This window comes from Nothoprocta perdicaria, unplaced genomic scaffold (assembly GCF_003342845.1).
Source record: "Nothoprocta perdicaria isolate Ctin4 unplaced genomic scaffold, notPer1 scaffold_126, whole genome shotgun sequence".
Classification (NCBI taxonomy): Eukaryota; Metazoa; Chordata; class Aves; order Tinamiformes; family Tinamidae; genus Nothoprocta; species Nothoprocta perdicaria.
Window position 1 is genome coordinate 1,028,029 of NW_020454383.1, and position 22,916 is coordinate 1,050,944.

At 33.4% G+C, this 22,916-nt stretch overlaps 1 protein-coding gene across 1 annotated transcript in view; it reads left to right on the forward strand.

Annotated features, from left to right (window-relative positions):
• The window catches only part of CCDC91 (coiled-coil domain containing 91), a 105,954-nt gene that overhangs the window by 21,079 nt on the left and 61,959 nt on the right, over positions 1-22,916 (forward strand). Inside the window, exon 6 of the mRNA XM_026033241.1 lies at positions 11,591-11,668. Coding sequence (XP_025889026.1) covers positions 11,591-11,668 — 78 coding nt within the window. The remainder of the gene's footprint in view (positions 1-11,590; positions 11,669-22,916) is intronic.

Genomic DNA, 22,916 nt, shown 5'->3' on the forward strand with positions numbered 1-22,916 from the left:
AGCAGACACAGCAGAAACTATATTTCATTATAAATGAAATAAATTTTTGAAGTCGTTGGAATGTTTGATGAAGTTCTCTGTTTGAGATGTTGTATACATGCGAGCTGGTAGAATATGTGTTTTGATTCCTGCTTTGATATTTGGAATATTTTAAGATGCAGAAAAAGTGCTGTAACATCTTTGCATACAGGATGTGGGTGAGCAAAAATTGCTTTGGAAAACTTTTAATTTTTTGATTTGTGTGCATTGTTAATAACAAAATCACCTAAACTCAGCTTTAGACTTTTTCTGTTCATTTAGACTGTAAGGCAGCAGATGCAAATATGTCTTTTTGCAATCAAATAGACATGCGTTTATTCATTTTAGCTATTCATTTGAAAAAATATTGCATGGATTCTAGCACCCTGCAGTGGATCCTGATTTTTACAATAACATATTTATCTGATAAAACTTCTGATGTTTATTCTATCAGCAGACAGCTTCATTTCATGATTCACTATGAATTCAAACATTGTTTTCTGCTCTCATTTGCTTGCTCTACCACATAGTCATATTTGATGTTGTATTGTATTGCTATCTGCAAATTCTAATAGCCATTTTACCCATTTTTGCTGTCATCAACCTTTTCTAGAAGCTAAGCGGGTTCTTTTTCCACAAAATTGTATAATTATTGTGGTGAAATCTTTTTCTTTTGGCAGCTGATATCTTTATTCTAAGTCCTAAAACAAAGTGATAAACAAAATTTTTGTTCAAAATCCTTTGTTTCTATTGCTTTCTTTTATTCAGGGAGTGTCTTTGTTGTTGTTTTTGAAAAATGGCACTGTGCTTATTTAACAATATTCAGATTGTTGCAAAAAAGTTGTAATTAAAAATAAGTAAGTTTTGTACAATGATTTAATTCTGGAAAGGAAGCTTGCACTGTAGGAATCATTTATAGATCAGTATGTAACAATCCGGAATATTTTTTGAGAAATGGCAGTAGGTTATGTTGTGATACCTAATGAGATTAAACCACATGACAATTTAAGTACAATTTTCGGTGTCAATTATAACATTTTATCTATTGCCGTGACGATTGATTTTTGGGTATCTTTTCACTGGTTAACTCTTAAAAATATCATTCAAATTGTGAAGTTTGAAATTATGAAGAAAATTTTATTAAGTGTGTTTAAGTAACAGTCAATTTTAGTAAACTTATGAGGAGTGAACGTGTATCCCAAAATCTTAATTCTGAGTACTCATTTGTGAGTTTCAATTCTTATTATGATTAATATTCCCAGATAATTTTGTTTTCTTTATATATTGAACACATATATCACATGCATTCGTACAAAATGTGTACTTAATCGCATGTCTTGTTTTTGGAAATGATGTTTCCAAACCATAGAGTATTTTTCGTGTGGAATGCAAGAATGAAGATTTTCTGTAATGTTAAAATTATCATACAATATTGTACAAATAGAATTGTACAAACATGGAATTTCATGTCCTCATAGTTTAGGTGAGTGCTTAATATCAATCTTAGTGCCATCCAATACACACAAATTTGCCTGTTTTCAGAGATAAACAGCTCTTGTCATCTGCCATTTTATTGTTTTCCATTATATTTGGGAAAATATGAAATAGCATTTAACCAATACTCTAATTAGAAAATAAAATATCCACCAGTGGAGTAAGATATTCACCCATGTATGTAATGACCAGAGCTTATGAGTGAACTATGATCAAAATGAGATGGTAGTTGGAAGGAAATTTGAAAGGAATGCTCTAGTGATAGACCTAAGCATCCAAAAATTTGCCTATTGCCATTATTTGAAACTTAAATTATTTACAGCATTAGGAGTCATATTTTCTTTCAAACTATATTTCAACTATAAAAATAATTTCATATTACTCTAGCAGGGTATTTCCGTATTGCTGTTGACTGATGGATTGACTTCTGGCTGCAAGGTGAACAGATCTGTGGCCTTGGTACCTAAAGCGAAGTAATTAATGGTTTTCTGAGTTTTTTTAATTTTTTCCCTCTTGATATCTATCTGAGTTTAAGGGAAAAGTTATTGTCAGGAAAAGCTTATTGCCATGTTTCAGTAAGCTTTTCGTAAAAAACAAACAAAATCCTGCATAGCTGTAGCCCGTTCTGTTTCAAGTAGTTTTTAAGTACCTTCAGCTCAGATTTGGGAAGGAAGGTTGAAAATGAAGACTCAACCATACAACCATATTTCAGCCATAACAGAGCTGGCCAATTAATTTTCTGTTACCAGGAAGTTGGAATATGAAACACAATTCATCTTCTTCAAGCGGCATTGGAGATGTAGGGATGACTGATGTATCTAGATCATGTAAACAGGGAAAATCCATAGCATTTTGCTGTCTTTCCTATTTGTATTCATGAACTGCTAAGTAGGTTAAGCAAAACCACTGCTGCGGTTGCATGCTAGCTGAGCAATTTCAATTTTAGCACATGTTGAAACTGGAAATAAACTGGGCAGTTTTAATGTATTTTTCTCTATTTGTTCACCAACAAAAAGGTTAGAGTAACTCAAATAAAACATTTGATGACATTTTCTAGTTAAGTCAATCTTACATTTTTTGCTAGAGCACTTTGTAGTAAGCTCTTTATTTTCTTATATGTCAGTTCTTAGCTTGAAAATTGCTATTCTTGGAATAATTGTGTTCAAAAAGAAATATTCCTTCTAAAACTGTATATTTCATTCTATGCATTTATGACTCCGAAGGTGTTCTGCAGGAGACTGGAAGCAGATTTTGGAGGTAGGTCCTTTCTGTGCCTGGAGTACTAAAAAATGTATGTTTTCTTACAAAACTAATATATGACTTACATCCTGTTAAATACCATCCTCTAAGAAAATATTTAGGTTGGTTTTAGGTGCAGACATACAGGAGACAGAATACTCATAGTGAAAAATAGGTGTTAAAAGAAGAAAAAAGTTATCTACTGTACCTGCAACTAAATTTATAAATGAGATTCCAGAAAATTTTACAGGGAATAGCTGGGTTTAAAATTACAAACATTACATTACAAATGTGAAAATTGGAAAATTCAGAAAAGGCACTTTCATAGACAGCGAAGTATCTTTTTGCTGAACAGTTAAAGGTATTTATGAATGTGGTAATATCCTTTGCCCACCTGTTTCAAGTGTGTGCCAGAGAGCTCACGTTTATTTCCTCACCTTTTTAAAAGAAAATAATTTTTTATATACTCTTATACTCCACCTTCTGACACTTATTTTCCCTTCAAGTCTCTTTTTTTAATGAATCATTTCAGAGTGGTTTATCTTTTGACCTGTGTTTTTCCAACTTTGATGCCTTCATTCCTCTGAATTGTTTGTACACAGTATGAAAAAAACCCCAACTGTTTCTATTAGAAAAAGCATATGCCTTATATTTTCTCTTTATTCCATTAAACCTTCCTTTAAATGACATTTTATGAGTTATTTCATGTTCTTATTCCAGAGTGGTTAATTTAGAATAGTGGATATTAGACCTAGGTTACTAATTTTCTTTATGAATAACTTTTTAAAAAAATATTTACCTCCATTGATTGTCTGATTTTTAAAACAGAAATTGTGACTAGATATCTCTTTTTTTTTCCTCAAGTATATAAGTGCAAAAATCATTCCAGTCTGCTCACTTTGTAACTGCTCTTACCTATTTTATCCATGTGTATCCAAGATCTATTTGAATTGTATTGGCTAACTTAAGTTTGGGGTATCACACGTTAATCACAGCAACATTTCTGTTTGTGTATTCATAGTAAGTGTATTCAGAATGATGCATCTTTTTCTTTTTTTCTGTTTTTAAGAAGGAAAGTCTTTAATTGAGGCCCTTTTGAAATGAGAAGAACTGACAAATTGGAGGTGTGTCCCACCGAGTTTATGTTACCAATTTTTTCATTGAACATAGCTTTTGTAGAAAAAAAAAGCTGGAACTATCCAAAGGTTACTCAAGACTCGAATAGAGTAGAACATGTATTATTAAGAGTTATGAGAATTCTTCTAAGATTGTTAGCAGTTATTTGGAATTCAGTTTCTCAAAAATGTGAGAATTAGCACTAGTAGAAAGGAGCTCTATATTGCTAGAACCACTGATTTCGTGTCCATATTCAGTCTCAAGTATCTGACAGATAACTTTAGTTATAATCAATCATTGCCAACTGTTGAAATATTAGATCTTAGTCAGTAGTAGTCAGGATTAGTCAATATTCCTAACTTTTTTCATGATTATATATTGGGTGAAATGAGATGAATAGCAAATATTAGGATGATATTTTGTCAATTTCCCCTTAATGGCTAGATCGCCTAATTTTGATAATAGTTCGTGCATAAGTTCTGGTCATTATGTGCTTGGATGCTTCATTGGATGATATTTTATTGTCCAGTTAGAGTTTTGGTTAAACATTATTTCATTTTACTGTATTTAATTATATTTTTATATTTAGTACGAACTTTGTGATGGAACAGATTGATTAATTGAAATAGTTGTCATGTATGTAATTCATGTATATATAATTTGTATGATGTATACTTATATATATCATACATAAATATCATTGAGTTATAAACAAATAGTGTGAATGAATTCCAATCTAACAAATTCTTACACTGTTAATGTGTTTAATTAAGAAAATCTGGGATGAATTGCACATGAAAATTAATCTACATATTCTATATCAACCATGGAAAATCCCAACTGTCTCTTTAAAATTTAGTTTCTTTTTACTTGAGTAGTGCAGTTGCTGAAACTTTTTAACACACAGATAAAATGAGTAGCATCTTATTTTCAAAAATGGTTATGTAACCACATACTGCCAAGACATAACAGATCATTTTTGTGAAGCTTCTGAAATCAGTTATGCTGTTAAAGTTTTAGTTTATTATTAAATTATTATTTTTATATAATTCAATGCATTAATATATTAATGTATATAGTTATATCATGTATATACACATAATCATGTATTTACATTGTTAAAACATGAAGCATAATACATGATGTTGCAAATTGAATATATTATATATTATAATATATATTATTTTATAAATATTAGTATATTAGTATATATTGTATATAACATACTATTCAAAATATATATATATACTCTTAAGCCTGAGCAGTAATGGGATAAATTAACTGATATTTTTGTTGTGCTATACAATTCCCAACAAATAAGCACATGATTTAAACCTATTGCTAGACAGGCATTATTTTGTTTGGGGAATTAAGTCACAAATCAATATATCCTAAAACAAATATTTATTTAGAATGGTTAGCATAGATTAGTCAATATTTATTGCCAGGGATAAATATTATACTGAAGTTTTACTTATAAGTCTGCAAATGTATTTTTAATATGTTGCACTTCTTCAGCTTTTTAATGAGACCTCTATTCTTTTAAATATCTTTACATCTACTTAATAAATCTGGGTGCATCCTGTTGAGGAAGACTGCACTTCAGAAGGGTTTACCTCCTCATTTCCTCTTTTTGAAGAAGCCTTTAGCCTTTTTTACCTTACTGTAAGCAGTGTTTTTTCCAGACGGAAGAGGAAAGCTGCTCTGAAGGAGGTCTTAATTATGATTTTCTCATCTGAATTAGCCAACTTGTGGGAAGTCTGAGTCCAAACTCACTCCTAATACTACAGCCTTTAAAAATGTGTATAGAGGTTGATTTGTGTTACGCAACAAAGAAAGTGTGGGCTTATTACTGCGGCCTCGCTAGGTGGCTTGGAAGGGAATTGAGGGGTCTTGAGCAAGGTGGTTTGTGCATGGTCTTATTTTGATGGGCTGGAGATAGTAAGGTCTATATCCAAGTTAGAATCCCTGTGCCTCTCCCCTTGCTTTTTTAGTAACAGGATTGTATTCTTGCTCTTATTTCACTCCACTCTTGATTTCATTGGGAGGGCGGACGGAGAGAGGAAAGTGATTTCTGACCTTTGTTCTTTTTTATCTGATTGATACTGAATAAAGAAGTGAGATTTAAAGGTTTTTTTTATGGATAACAGTAACTCTCCGAAGTTGAGAGTCATGGTTTTACCATTATGAGAGGAGAGAATGAGATACAAAGTATATTTTAGAAACAACGTAATGGTGAAGTGTAAGAAGATCTGGAGAAAATGTTCATTAGATACAGGAATGGAAAGTCAGTTATTGCTTCAGTTTTATGCATGTGCTTGGAGGAAAGGACAGGAGGGAGGCATGGTACTTCTTTAAGTTATTGTTATATTAAGACATTAGATTTTTGTCCATCATCTTTCTTCTATTAAAAAAAAATACTCATTAAAAAAATATGTTGCGACAGAATGGTTGAAGTTGAAAGGGACCTTGGGAGATCATCTAGTCCAACACCCTGCTCAAACAGGGGCATCTAATACACTTTGCGCAGAATCACTTCCAGGCAGATTTTGAATATATCTCCAGGGAAGCGGACTCCGCAACTTCTCCACAACTGGGCAGCCAGTTCTAGTGCTCTGTTAGCCTCAGAATTGAGAAATTTTCTTTTTCTTGTTTTCAGATAGACCTTCTTGTGTTTCAGTTCATGTTACCTTGTCAGTGTTAATGGCATTTAGCATTTTATTGATTTTTGTTGGCATAGTTTTTGATAATTTAAGAGACTTGTTTGCTTAGAGAAGAAGAAAATAGCCTAAACATCAGCCATTATTGAATATACCAACTCTATGAAAAATCAACAGACCTTATTTCAATCATTTGTATTTCTAAAACATGCCTTTATGACTTCTGCAATGTTGCTGCAGATGGAAATGTTACTATTTCTGGCACAAAAGGTATCTTCAGAATTGTAATTTTGGTATATATAGATAAATGATGGTTTTAACCACTATACACTGTGGAAGCATAGTATGTTTGAAATTGGAAATACAGGATGTATCCAAGTAAGGAGAAAAAAAAAAAATCACACATGTGATGTAATGAACTATAAGCAATGTGTCCTGTGGAAGTATTGTGCTGTTTGATTTGTAATGCAAAGGCAAATCTTTCTAGGGCTTTCTGTGGAAAAGCACTTTGTTTTAAGACTCTGAAATCAGTCAAAGAAGGTTTCATGAGTGATAGGTACTGCTCCATTTGCCATGTCTGTTTTACTAGCAAACTTACAGTAAAAAATACTTAATATTAGTAGATTCTACATATGAGAACTTTTATTATGTCTTTCTTGGTTAATTTTCTCTTCAGTTGAGGGAAGAATAAAGGACCAAATTAAGTACTGTAGTATTTTTCACTAAATATTAATATCTTAATACAACAAAGTAAAGATTGAGGTAGTGAACTGCACATGCCTAAAGAGTTGAGTTGCATCTGCAGTGGGAACTATATTTTGTTTTGAACATATAGTTTCACATTATTCTCTATTTCACACTATTTCCATACCTTTTCACATCTCAGCAGGAAATGTCCACTATGTTAGGAAGTTGCTCATGAAAATCTATTCCCTATTATACTTCACTATTCACTTCAAAGTCAATTATTGTTGTATGCTTCAGGTGGCAGTAATAGTTACCTGTATAAAATAAATGATAGTATGGAGGCACTAATACTTCCTATGGTGAGCTTAAGTTTGTATATATAATGCATTTCTGTTGCTAAGAGAAATATTAGCTATTATTTCTTCCTATTAAAAATACTTGTCATTATATTCTCAGACTCTCAGTTCTATCTTTTGCTAGGATGTTAGCAGTATGACCAAAGTGGAAGTTACTTGCTTTGTTGCTTTTTCTGGAGGCAGCCTTAGCTCTTAAGATAGAATGGATATTGAGACAAACCAGTCTGCATCTACTATACAACAGCACACTCTTGCATGTCTATTAATTAGTTATTATGGACTGATTCTGAGCATGCTTTGAGCATAAGGAAGTGTCTTGAGAAGTTACCAGTTTACTAACACAACCAATGTGAATACCACTGTAATTCATTATTGACTTAAAAAAAAAAAAAAAAAAAGAAAAAAAAAAGACTTAGAAAAGAAAAAAAAATTATCTTGAGGAGAGGAAAATCTTGATATAATGGAGGAATTGAGTCTAATATGAAAGGTCTAAACAATTTACTGCAAAGTGAAAAGTTGTGTGCAAGATCAATGTGAAATCGGTTTTCTAATGTTGCATGTGGACAACTACATTTTGTTGCTTTTTTTGTTCTGGTACTGAAGATGTGGGAAGAGACAATAAAGCTTCCTAAGATGCTGACAGTTGCCTTTGCAAATAATTCTGGAACTATCACAATCTTGTAGAAGATCGGCAAAGTCAATGCTAACTCGGATACCAGGCTTGCACATTGCACATGACTCTTCACAGGTGTTACAGGAGCATGTGTAGAGTTACCACATAGGTAAACTGTGTTGATTAAACACACAATTGATATGTTTCAACTAATTGATAATAACTTTTCTTAAAAACAGGGTTTCAGAACAAGCACATAATATCAGTTCAAGATTTTATTGTTGTGGATCATAGTTCATTATTAGTGAGCAAAATTTTCAGTACTTTCCTGAAAATAATGGAGGAAATAAAATGATTTATTTTCCTCTATAAATATGATTTTCTAGTATTCTTATATGGTTGTGGCTCTTACTACACCTATGTAGTGTGTATTGCTATTGCTGTATACTTGCTGTATACTGCTGTATACTTGCTGTATAAAGCTCATATTTACAATTTGCTTATGCTATGTAGTGTGCATTGTTATTGCTGTATTCATTTATTTATTTTTATGGCACAGCTTAGGGCTATTGATAACCTGATAAATTATATTTCTTATTTTAACAACTTCTACTCTAATCACTACAGCAAATAAGAAATCTGTAGGAAGAATTTAACTCTAGAGAAATTCCTACAAATTCATCTATTGAGTTTCACACATACTGCAACAGCATTTAAAATAACTTACTAGTGTGCCAAAATCGAATGTTAGTAGGGAATCTGCACAGAGGCAGTGGGTAGTATGCAAACATATCTGTCCCCTCCACCTTCTCTACAAAAATCAAGACCCTCTTCCTCCAGAAAATGTTTCAGCAGATCTTTCAATTTAAGGGGAAATACCCATCAGGGTATAAATACAATGAAATTACATTACAGATCTTTTCCCTCTCTTCCCAAAGAGATCTCTCAAATCTTTCTTCTTGCAGTTTTACATAGCACCCTGAGACATCACGCTTACCTTCCCAGTGTTCACATAGACATGCCCAATGCCTTTGTCAATACAATGAATGTTAACAAATACCACTGACTTATGTAGACTGAAGTAATTTAAGAAGCTATTCAGCACAGAGATGTGAAAGAAGTATTAATGCAGTTAATGTAGTATTTTTTAAAAGTAATTATGTCAATTAATAAATGCATATGATTCACATAAGCTAGGGTTTATTTTTAGAGTTTTTAAAGAATTGTCATGATGACTGTTCATCAAATCAGCAAGCTAATGGCCTTGGGAAATTCCCTTTTTGTTTATAGCTAAAATGTAAAACTCAGGAACTTTGCTATATCTTCATTATGAGACAGAAAATCAATGCATACATTTTCATGATGTTAAAGTTTATTTTGGTCTACTCTCTCTTTGAGTATTACAAGGACTAAGCACATATTCTGCTGAGTGATATATCAAAATGAAACAGTGTTTGGCAAACTTCCCAGGAAAAAAGGCCTGCCATCCTCAAGAGGAATTGAATTGTACATTTTTACAACTTTAAAGAAGTAAACTTACAGGTCTACTGTGTTAGCTGAAAAATCTTGAAAATAGACATATGCTACAAGCAATGTAATGCAGTACTTTCATGTTCATCCAATCTTTTTAATTTTGGAATATTTATAAGGTATTTCCATGAATAGTGTATCATGATGTGACATTAAAACTTATCTGCTCTATACTTGGAGTAATGCTTTTTCTTCCTTTCTGTCAACTCTGTCATAGAAATAGATTGCTAGACCTGATCAATCCTAAACAGCTTACACCTTACCAGTAATTTCTCACAAATAAGATTATTTTCTCTTCTTCAGGGAATGTTTAAAGTAAATACTGATTTTTTTTTTTTTTGGTTACTATTCCTAAATTGATCAGGCCTAGCAATCCATTTTTTTGACAAACAGAATTTTCGTGTTAGTAATTATACCTTGGTGTTGATGCTTTATCTTATGTTACCAGTTCACATTTGATGTGTCACTGTGTATAAGTCACAAATTCTGTAAAACTCAAAATTTACTCTCAGAAGAAAATCTGTGCTTTTTCCTTTTACATCATGATTTACCAGGTAATGCTGGTCAGGGGTGCCCCACTTTATATTGGGTTGAAATACGTTATTTCCTCCACCATAGTTGATGCACTGTGTTCCACTAATAGAGCCAAAGGATCTCTGACACCTTTTTTTTTTCAACCCCTTTGATTTAAAGCCTTTTTTTTTTTCGCCCCTTCAATCTGGAATGCTTTAAAATGGCTGATTTCTTTTTTTAATGTTCATTTTTCAGAGTTAACTTAATTTGTTAAGCTTTGTGAACTTTTTAAGTTAACTACCAGATCATATTTTTCTCCTATCTACTCTTCTGTAGTTCTTTTTCTGCAAAAAATTGCAGAAACATCTTAATTTAGCTAGTTTGTCAGTGATATCTGTCCCTCGCCAGTGTACCTCAACTGATGTATCTAGATGTATCCACATGTTATCTGAAGTAGTAATTTGTTTGTTTATATTTACAAATATTTCTATATGTAGTTCTGCTTTCTATCAGCTCTCCTGGTGGAGTGCCACACTTTGCTGAAAACCAGTTATATTTGAATGTCAGTGTCTCACTCTCACCCAAAGAACTGCAGGATGAATATCTGTAATTTCAAATGTTTTGCTAAAATATTCCTTTCAGTAGAGAAGAACTGAATGGCAGGGCAGAAAGCTCTCTTCTGATATAATAGTGAGAAAGCCGAATTTGTTTTTAATAGTTTTATGTAGCTATTTCTAATACAAACAAACATGCTTCTTATATTAGATTTTGCTTTTCTTCTTTTTTTTATGACTATATAAAACTTACAAAACTTAATAAATTGGAAATTAAATTCCATCCAGAAAGCCATAGATATGCAATGTAATTTGCATATAGAGATGTCTGGTAATCGCTGAAAGATAAGCTTAATGATGAATGCCTTTCTGCAGTTCTGCACTAATTTTCCTAGTGTGTGGAAAAGATGCCTGCTGTACTAGCTGATTTAAGAAGATGTGCAAGAAGAGTATAAGGGAAGAAAGAAATTTTATCAGCTTCTTATTCATGATAGTTTGAAGAAATAAAGCAGTATTGCTCATTGTGAAATGATGACAGCCAAGGATATGTTCAAATTGCTAACTGATCACAAAAGAGAGGCAAGGATTTTTATAGAAAAGCAAGAATTTAAAGGCTACTATCGGTACTTAAAAAGATAGATAAGGTGAGAACAACGTGAATTGAGCATATATGTAATACAAAAAAAAAAAAAAAAAGAAAAAAGTGTGTGCATTTTTCCACAGAGGACAAAAAAAGAAAGAAAATTGATTTAAATAGGATGGTATGTCTGATGACTATGTGTTACATAATCTTTCCTTATTTATGTGCAGGAAAAACATAAACTGGAGTTAGAAGACATGAGAAAAGCTGGACATGAAGCCTTGAGCATTATTGTTGAAGAATTCAAGGTAAATCTAAATAAGCTTAGCGTAGTAGTATTTAAGTATACGTTCAGGTAGTCTTTAGTGCCCATCCTTGGTCAGTCTCTTCTCATTATTAAGACTTTCTTTTCAATTTCCTCTAATATAGTTTGGCCTGAAATTTTACATGACAATACCTCAGTTTATACTTCTTTGAGGAAAACCAATCAAATGGGTTCTCTTTAAAACGTCGTATTCATGGTTATTATTTCATTATACAATATAGGTTAAGAATTAACTTTTTCTTTTCCAAATAGACAAATCAAATGTATTTTTTAATGAAAACAATAGTCTACATTTTTAGTACTCGTATCTTAATTTATTTTGTTATATGCAGCAGACCTGACAGCAGTTACATTAGTAGCTGAATAACTAAGAATTAAAGGATTTGTATAGGATTTGTGCATTTTAAGAAAGAAGGAAAATGTGATTAGCCATTTTCGTGAAACATAAACTAGTGAAAGTCGTAGACCATCTTATTACACTTATACTTAGGCATGCATAATATTGTGTTGAAATATGATATTTTCAGTAATGCTTATAATTTGTATGCGAAAGTGATTTTCATTTTCAGTAGATTTTTAAGTATTAGGTTATTAGTCTCTACAGTACCTGTGTTGCTGATCACCTAAACAAAAACTCCATGTTAAACAACACTGAAAAAGAATTGATTACTTAACTACTTTTTTTCCCTTGTGCCTACAGGCTTGCTGGTGAGTGGGACATCAAGTCCTCAAATTTAAGAGAATTTCTGGATAAAACGTGTAGCTCTTTATCTGCTCTATGTATCATCCTTTCTTATAAGCTATATTGTTCATTATATGGCATGGTAGATATCTCAAATATCTTTTCTTTAGGGAGGAAAATGGCTGTCTTGTGGACTGTGTGCACAATGAATTAGGCAACGCACAAGGTGTAGAGGAAACTCGATCAGAATTTAATAGGAAGGTTTAAATAGGATTCATCTTGCCCCTGGACGCTAAGGATATTTGGCAGTCTGTGTTCAACTATGACTTGTAATATCTTTTGGATAGAAATATATTTTATATGGAATGATTTGCAAATAATGCAAATATTCATATATATTCATACATAATATTTATAAAAACACACATGCATATATAGGTATATTTGTGTATACATGTAGATGGATAGAAATAGTGAACAGCATAACACTATATAAGTTAGTAATCAAAAAGCTCGTATTTACAATTTGCTTATGCTTAGAGCAAACTTTTACTCTTTGTAGATTTACTGCACCAGCCTTGTTTCTGCTTTCTTTTTCTGCTTAAAAATGACATTTTTTTCTGATTTACCAATCTCCTTATGGTAAGAAATGATTTGTTCTAAAAAGAAAAATATTTCTGCACATTAATCTTTCCTTTATATGTTGATTTACCTTAAACAAGAAGTGTTATACTGAAGAGCAAACGTTTTTAATTTCTGACCTTGTTATAATTTGTCCTTTTTAGCTTGGTCACTTTGTAGAAAACAACTTATTTAAGAACTTGAAGTACTGAAATTATTCCATTTATTTTTAGTATATATGTTTTGGAATATATTAGCTCTCACCAGATGTGCTGGGAAAATCAGTAAAAGATACCATTAAACACATTGCATCACAAACCTTCAAAAAACTTTGCCTCGCATGTTAAGTTTAACTTATTTATTTTTAACATGCACTTAGCACAATTAAGCTTTTTTATGTTCATTTTAACAAATAAATTATCTATAATACATCATGGAAAAAGTAAAAAATAAAAGTTAAAAAACAAGGTGAAACAGATTAAAAATGAATGCAGTGCTGACTGTTTAGGCCAACTGTCCCCTTTTGGTGTTTAACTATTTCTGTTTAATTTCTGCCTTCTGCATCATTATTTTTTTAAACTTTTATCCCTCATATTAACTATAGTGAAGATGAGAAAATGTAGATGTTGGAAATGATGCTTGTGGTATCATGTCACATCATAAGAATTTTTCCTTTGCTTGTTTAATCAAGCTTTTGTTCTAAAATGATCATAGGTCTGTAAATAGACAAGTTAAGATTTTTAATCTATTTTGTTCATAGTTCTCACCATATAAAATATCCTGTAGTGCAGACTTTAAAGGACGTTAGCTTACAGATAGGTGTTTTTATTTGGTGGTATTTATTTCCTTGGATTATTTTATACAATTTTTAGTCTTCTGTGAAACAGCTTGCATGAATCAGATGAAAAACAGCTTGCATGAATCAGATGAGTGGTTCTTTTTATGGGATGTCTTTCTTTTATTTTATTACCTAGAATGTAATAATGAATACATAGATTGTATGGGATATGTAAGGACCTTAGGACTGTCCAGGGGTTTGTGTGTGTGTGTGTTAATTGGTTTCTTAGCATAGCCATAAGCCCGCATGAGGGAGTTAGCCAGATTTCAGCTCCTTTTCTGAAACACCACAGATTGATTGATTCAGTTTTCTAGATGACAAACTTGGCAAGAAAGGCTTGCCACAAGATGACAAGGCTAAATTCAATGCAGGTGAGTGTGTTTTGCTTAAATGCAGGTGTTTACATTTCACTTAAAACTTCTGTGATAGTCTATGTGCAGGTTGTTGAAAAACAGCAGAGTGCTAAGCAATTTTTGCTTTCAAGTGTGTGCCAGCGTGTCCAAAGGAGTATAAATTAGCATGATGCAAAAGCAGTGTTGATGAAGAAATAATATTAAGCTGGGTAACAATGTCTTATGGAAAAATCTATGTCACAATTTTTGTCTTTAATGCTTTTTTAAACACATAAAAAAACTGTGTTAAAAACATGTAAATAGCATCTGGATCCATTTTTCTCTTCTACTCAATTCATAAAGCAGGCACTTTATTGACGATTGATGCATGTGATGATCAGAAATTCAAAAAACTATTGATTATAGCATTGTCTCCATCTGTGCAACTGCTGTTCAGTTTTGAGTCTTATTAAAAAAAAAAAAAAAAAAAAGCCCTGTTTCTCGATCTGTTCTAAATTCACCAATATTCTAAGCTCCTTTTCAGTTTATGATGATTTTAGGACTGTGAGACTTCAGAGAGAGTAAAAATTTCATAGAATCTAACTGAACTAAAACTGAAGAGCAAATACAATTTTAGGGAAGTTTTGCATTGAAATCTGTGTGAGATTTTTTTTTTAACCCATTGTTTGAGTTATCTGGGGCCAGAAAGTTGACCCCAAATGTCCCTATTTCAGTTAGTAAGATTATCAGCCAGAAAGCTGTAATGCAGTCACTTCTGCTGCCAGCTGTCCTTGTGACTGTGTAATCTTCTCTAATTATAAAATAAAGATCTTAGAGAAGGATCCATGTATTGGTAATTCAAGTATTAGTTCAACTTGAAATAATTTATTGTAAAATTGTATTGTATTTTATGGTATAAACATACTGGTGTGTTTGAAATTTTATTGTAAAAACTGTTTTGAGATTATGACTTTCTATGCAAAAGTTAAACTGTTCTTTTAGACTTTCTCATCATGTGAGTTTGATGTATAAGATATCATAAAGCAACTGTTCTAAATCTACTGTGGACCAATAGACTTCAACACTGGCAAATTTAATAACCATATTTCACCAATGAGTTAGCTTGTCCCTATGGTATGGAGAGGTTGGTTTAGACCGAAATATTTGAATAAAAGACACAAACATCAGACAAGTAATACAGTGCAGCCCACATCTGTCAGAATTTTGTTCAGATGGTTATAGTCAATGATTTCGGTCTATTGTTAATAAAAAGGGGGGAAAAAAAAGTGCAATTTCAACCAGCAGGGAAATATAAGAACAGAGCTAATTCCAGTATTGGGTCCGTTCCTTAGGAATTCTTCTTCAGAAAGTATCTTTTAATATATCCATTCTTTTTGTAACTGTTTTCTGGCAGCAAATTCTTAGGATATGCTGTAAGTGTTAATTTTCTTAAATTTCATTCTTGCTGGCTCTCATCCTTGTTGCCACTTGGATTTATCCTTTTTAAACTTTGCTGTCAGTGTTGGTTATGAGTATAGAATGAGTGTTTCCTCTACAATCAGGGGCATTAAAAGTAATTATTTGAAAAAAGGCTGTATGAAATCAGTGCAAATTGTAATACCAGTTATTTGTCTATCCTTCTCATAGAAGTGAAATGTGAATTCTCTCTTTACATTATTATAGAAGTATAGTTTATATAGCAGAGAATTCATTGAAACGCATACTGAAAATGGCATCTTAATTCCACCAGTGGCAGTAAATGTCCTTCTCCATTCAAATACAATCTACTACTTCATGATTGTAGACATTAATGACTCAGACATCAGCACTATTTAAAATTCAGTCATTATTTATCAATTTCTTGTGTGCATCTGTAGTAATCTGAGAGAGTATCTAATCAGCTTCAAATCATGCTGTGAAAACTACTCTGTCATTTTTCAGTATTTTTTCCTTTCTACTGAAAATAACTCTATCTACCCTTTGCTCATTTGTCAAAAGCAGCTGAAGAACCCATACCTAGAAAAGAAGGCAAACTATTCCTTGTTATTTCTGCATTTCTGCATTTCTGTAACAATATTCAAATACAGCAGCAGTGGAACTATTGTAAAGATATTTATAAATATTCTCTACAGAATTGTGATAAAAGAGTTTAGAAGGTCTCAGTTTTCCTAAGGATCTGGCTAAGGATCTGGCTAAAAGAATATTTGAATGTTAAAGCAGCATATTTCCATTTTAAATTGACGAGAAAGCTTTCTCTATTCCTCTTTTTTTATTAGTTATATTTGTTGAGTGAGATTGGAATTATCGAACATTAATTAAGACAAGTCATGATAATACTTGAAGGTTTTGATGAAATGTCTGGGCTGTTTTTATTGTTTTTTGTTTTGATTTCTTTTTTATACAACTTGACAAAGCTATATTTTATGGAAAACAAATCTATTTAACACACAGAGCAGTAAAAGCGAGAAGTCTATCTAAGCAGATATTCACAGTGTTATTGTTGATCATTGCCAATGTACTAAAAGCAGCTGTAAAAATAACCAGATTTTATTATGACACTTTATAAAAGTGTATTAACCTACTTTTGTATTTGATTCAGATATCTCTTACACTAGGTCTTTGAAACATCTGACAGTCTACACTGTAAATAGAACAGTGGGTAGTGATGCTACAAAACTTATTCAGATCCTGACAAGCTGATTTTCTGCCAATAGTAACTCCTGAAAATAATTTTTCACGTGAAATAATGTTCAGCTTGATATGTAAAATTTTACAGCAAGGGCTATATTTAAGCATTGGTAACATGCTCTTATGAGTGGAAATGATACAGGAAATTCAACATGAAGTTTTTAGTTTATCTGATTGAGAGTCCACTTTATTGTAAATTGAAATTTCACCCTGACACAAGTGAGAATTTAATTGCTTCAGTCTTTGGGGTGATTTTTTTTTTTTTTTTTTTTTTTTTTTGAAAAAAAAAACAAGTATTTTGCAGTCTATTTCACTCAGGAAAGGCTTATGTGATAATAGGCTGGTAATAAAAATATTCATCATATTGGATTCTTTTGAAAAGGAAATTTTTGGAAAAGCTTTGAAATAGTTTAATTTGTGATACTACAAACTGACAACCAAGTTGTTCTACAGCCGATCAAATTTCAAAGGTTGAAATAGCGTATCATCTCAAAGGTCATGAAAAGATATTTGCTCTTTCATCTTTACTGTTATTGAATAATAATTCAATAATCTATTAGGTACATTACCTAATATTTTGACTTCAAAGTATCAGGAATCAAGTACTGGTAGAGATAGACTATGTTATTAGATGAATCATTGTTTAATGCCAATACATAGCAATATATTACTACCATACATGCACACAATGCATACAGTAACATAGCAATTATTATCTTTTACAGCCGAAATTAATGTTAACATCTACTATTTTTCACATATTTGAAGCATTATGTGCCGGGTATGTGCCATAGGTGATTCTATTTTTAAAACAGAACTTGTTTGATCATGCGGATGTTGAAATTTTGTACTAAAGCAAATATTTGATATATTTTTATCTGATTTATGTTTAATTACCAAAACAAGTTAATGATGCCTGTGTTTGGAAGAAATTGAAGAGGACTTTGGATTGGCTTAGGTTATGTAATCTCATATTGGTTAATTCAGCAGCCTCTGTATCATGATGGACATCTCATACTAATGTTTCAAGGGAGTCTATTTTTAGCATTCTCAGGCAATGTTGCAATTGAGAAATCTGTTTCTTGCAGGGTTTAGAATAACTTTTATATTCATTTTGGAGATGATAGAGGAGGCTGATTACTGTGGTTTTCTCTTTCTTTCTTGTTTTCTGTTTTTCTTTCCAGCAAATATAGGGGAATGAGGGAAAGACAGAGTGGAAGGGAGAAAATGGTCGTTTGTTTCTTTTAGGAAATTAGGGATGAATTTGCAGGGTTTGGATCTCTCTTTCTACTGTATAATTCAAGAAGTATTCTTATAGATTTTGGATTTTGACTGTGCAGTAAATCCTTTTTCTGGGCAATCAGCTATGTTTTCTGTTGCCAATGGAGCTTATGTGCTGAGGTTGAGCGATGGTTTTGTATTAAAGATGGGCTGGAGTGGTGGGTGTGTTTTGATTTTGGCAAAATCTTAGTCATTGAACATTGTCCTTTCTGAGGGCAAACACAAACTTTAGACAGCATGAAGTACTGCACATGCTCAAGAAAAAGGGCATAAATGTCTTAGAGCTTGAGTTGTAGTCAAGTTTTTTGACTTTTGTTCTCAGATTGAATCAGACTCACTTATTTCAGTTTCTAGTATGGATGCAGTGAAGAGTCTCTGGTGTTCTCACAGGACACATAGTTTGCTGTCAGTTAAATTCTAGGACCTACTGTCCACAGGAGCACAAGCTATAGCATTGTTCGTATTTTTTTAACCTTGTGTTACAAACCAAATTTGACTGTTGCTAAAGTAGATATGAGAGTAACCAGGATATATATTCCAGATGCAGAATATACTGATATTTACTCCATAGGGGTACCTCATAGTACTTACAGATAAAGTTCTTACGATGTTTGGAACTGGTTCCAACAGAGTCTTCCAAAATATCCTTATACATAAAATTCAAAACTAAGAGATCACCCAGTCCCACCCCCCTGCTCCGACAGGGACACCCAGAGCACGGGGCACAGGGCAACATCCAGGCGAGTTTGGGAGACCTCCAGAGAAGGAGACTCCACAACCTCCCTGGGCAGCCTGTGCTAGGGCTCTGGAGAATTTTTATGAACATGGTTTTGGGGATGGAAAGTTGCTTGTCACTGCTTTTTGACTGAATGTGAATTACTATGTACCTTATGCCATTATAGTTTAGGGAAGGTGTAATATTTCCCCTGATTTTATGGAAATCAAGTATGTACTTAGTAGTTTTGTATCCTTTTCCCTTGCATCTCCAAACATTCAGCAGTTTCAGTTCAAATCAAGGGTTATGTTGAGTTTTATAAGCTACAAGGCCTAAGTATGGATTGGAGAATAGAATAAGTAGTGCAGTCGGAGATGTACCGTTAGTTTGTTGTAGAGTTGTTCTATTCGTGTAAGTATAATTCGAGGGAAATGTGCATCTACAAATGAACTGAAATTAAAAAATACTTTGTCTTTTGAAGGTAGTGAAGACAATTTGAACTGATGATATTTGCAGACATGTGTTATGGGTTTTTAAAATATAAACACTGTTCACCCTTGGATGCCTGTTTATTTAAATCACATGACTACCTGTGAGGGATGTGCTCCTTCCCCAGCTCAGCCTGGTTGACTTTTCGCAGGTAGCCCTATTCACTTCTTAACCGCCAGTGACATTATCTGATTCTAGTAGTTGCCTCCCTAATTCCTTTCCCCACTCAGACATTAAGCATCAAGGTCCTGATGGGGAGATAAGGCTAATTATGCAGACACAAGGCGAAAGTCCCCTGAAATGAAAGAATGACTGTGAGTCAATCATCTTATCCCATAAATATGGGGATAGCCCGAGAGCCCCTTGAGCTCTCCTTGCATGGCAGAGGGCTGCACGCCAGGATCTCCCCTTGAGCAGGGATGCCTCTCAAGGATACTCCTCGAGGTTGAGAGATCCCTTTCCACAACAGATTCGTGGTAGGTGAATATAGCACTCTCTCTTTAAACTTTACTTTGTAACTGTGCACAAAATCCCTTAGTCATAAACCGTTGACCAGGTCTGGGACTAGGATTGGATCCAGCTGCACCCAGACTCCTTTCAAAAGGAGCTTAGAAAGCAAGGGAGTCCAATCTGAACCTCGTGACCAATGGGAGGGTATCCTTGATAATTCTGTGTGTATATTGAATCTCCATGCAGTAAATAATAAGCAGCCTTGCCATTGAATATTGTGAAACCATTGTCTGTATCAATAAAACCTGTTACTTTTTCTTTCACGCGAGTGAAGTGCATTGTGGCACTCACCCCCACCACCACTTATTCCATGACACTACCTAATTTTTTCATGTGGAAAAGATGAGAAATCCACAATCTAATTAGTATCTTTATCCTCAAAAGACAAAAGAGATAGGAAGAGGGAGGCAAGATATCTAGAGAATTTTTTTTCTTTTTGATATGCTCTTGACTTTTATTTTGTTGCTTATGGGATAATTTCTTTTCATCTGTCATGAAACAGTTGGCATAATTTATAAATATCTGTAAAGATGCAAGAATTTATGATTTATTCAGAATGTTGTTCTGTTCTTAAAAAGGGCTTTCATATGAGATGTATGCTTTTACTTAAATTTTTCCTGGATCTTGTTATATCAAATTTACTCTGTTTATGAGAGCTTATGGATGAGAAACGTCACAAAATCACAGAGGTAAAGACAGAAACCTCAGAAAAGATGCTAAGATTTGTTCACCAGTGAATCCCATATTATTAGGAACTTTTTAAATCCAGAAGGATACTGCTATCCAGTAATCCAAAACTATAGTGACTTATTTGGCAACAGTTGTTTTGGCAAGTATCAGCCATTCTGTTGACTTATGAAACAACTCATGAGACTTTTTATATGACCTTTTTTTCTGTCTCTTCTCTGTTTCCTATGCTGTAGAAAAAGATGAAAGATGAAACAGGAGCAAAATAAATGTAATAGTAATAGTAATAATAATAATAATAATAGAATTCAATTGTAAACACTTATATTCATCATCAAATTTATGAGAACAGATACTTGGCATACATAATAACTTGAATTTGTTTTGCAACACGTATACTTTACTGTGTCAATGCATCTTTCAAAATATCAAATGACTTATTTTTCAAGCTGTAGATGATACTCTATAGGAATCTAATCTATAGGAATCTAATAGGAATTTAAGGAAAAATTTCTTGACAGTGAGGGTGACAGAGCACTGGAACTGGTGAAGAAATCCTGAGGAACTAAAGCTGTCACTACTTCTATTGCTTGTTATAGCATAGATATTGCTTGTTATAGCATAGATTTAGATAATAAATAGGAGTATAGCAACATATAGCTTCTGGAGAGGGTCCAGAGAAGGGCAACCAGGATGATTAAGGGAATGGAACATCTCTCGTATGAAGAGAGAGAGGCTGAGCGAGCTGGGCCTGTTTTCTCTGGAGAAGAGACGGCTCAGAGGGGATATGATTAATATGTATAAGTTCAGGAAGGGAGAATGCAGGGAGGAAGGGGACAGGCTGTTCTCACTGGTGGCCAGCGATAGGACGAGGGGTAATGGCCACAAGCTGAAACACAAGAAGTTCCGTCTCCAGGTGAGGAGGAACTTCTTTACTGTTAGGGTGACAGAGCAGTGGAACAGGCTGCCCAGGGAGGTTGTGGAGTCTCCTTCTCTGGAGGTCTTCAAAACCCGCCTGGATGCCACCCTGTGCCACATGCTSTAGGTGTGCCTGCTTGAGCAGGAAGGTTGGACTAGATGATCTGTAGAGGTCCCTTCCAACCTGAAATATTCTGAAATATTCTGAAATATTCTGAAATATGCACAGCTGAGACTGATGACTCCTGTTGTCATAGTCCTGAAATCAATTGTTGATACAGGTTGATCCTTTGAGCAGTTTTTTTTAAGGGAGAAGGAGATTGCCCAAAGTACCCATATCGTAATCATATTCTTGGACTTTGTGCAAGAGATACCATATGTTACATTCTGCTCCAATCTTTTTTGAACAGATCATACAATCACAGAATCCCAGAATGGTTGAGGTTGGAAGAGACCTCTAGAGATCATCTAGTCCCACCCCCCTGCTCCAGCAGGGACACCTAGAGCACGTGGCACAGGGCGGCATCCAGGTGGGTTTGGAAGATCTCCAGAGAAGGAGACTCCACAACCTCCCTGGGCAGCCTGTTCCAGGGCTCCGTCACCTACAAACTTTTGAAGAATGGCCGCTGCTTCAGGAATACCATGTTAATATTAAATCTGTGACCACAGATTTATGGAACATCAGTGTGACCATTTGAATAGTATGTTATCAGTTTGAGGAGAAAGTGATATTTGAGCAGTGACAAGTAGCTCCCCAGAGTACCAGTTCTGTTTCCTTGTACTGAAGCATGTCCTTGTACTAAAGCATGTTAAAGTTAGAGATGCCTATTACTGAATAGGCAAATGAATGCAACTCTTTAATAACCTAAGTAGTTGATTATTCTGAAATTTGCCAAAGCATTGGTTACCACATATCTCTATTGTATCCACACCCAGAAACCTTAAAAAGTAAAATATCCTATTTTTTTTTAGCATTCAGAAAGATATTCTTTTATGGCAGCCTTATATTCAGCTCTCTCTCATGGCATCCCTATTTTCTGTGGTCAGTTAGAGACAGGCAGATGTAGGCTAGGTACCTAGTGAAAAATAATAAAAAGTTTAAAGGGCAAGATACTGACATTTGTCAATGTCAGTAGTCTGTGACACTTCTCATACTTGAAAATAGAATTTATATTGTGTAGGAGCTTCTTATCTTCTTGTATTGATAGTTATGATCAGTCCCGAAGATAAAAGCTTATTCACAAATGCATATTCCCTCATGGTAATAAAAACATTCTATGCTTTAAAACATAATAAACTAATTAATAACACTAAGTAATTTGGTGGTGGTGTTTGTTTCTAAAGCATGTTTTAAAAATCGTAAGACCAGAGAATCTTGAAATTATGCCTGAAAAAGGAAATATTATTTTATTTAAAAAAAAGATACTTTGAGTCAGGTAAGATTTGGGCCCCCATCAATATACATTATTT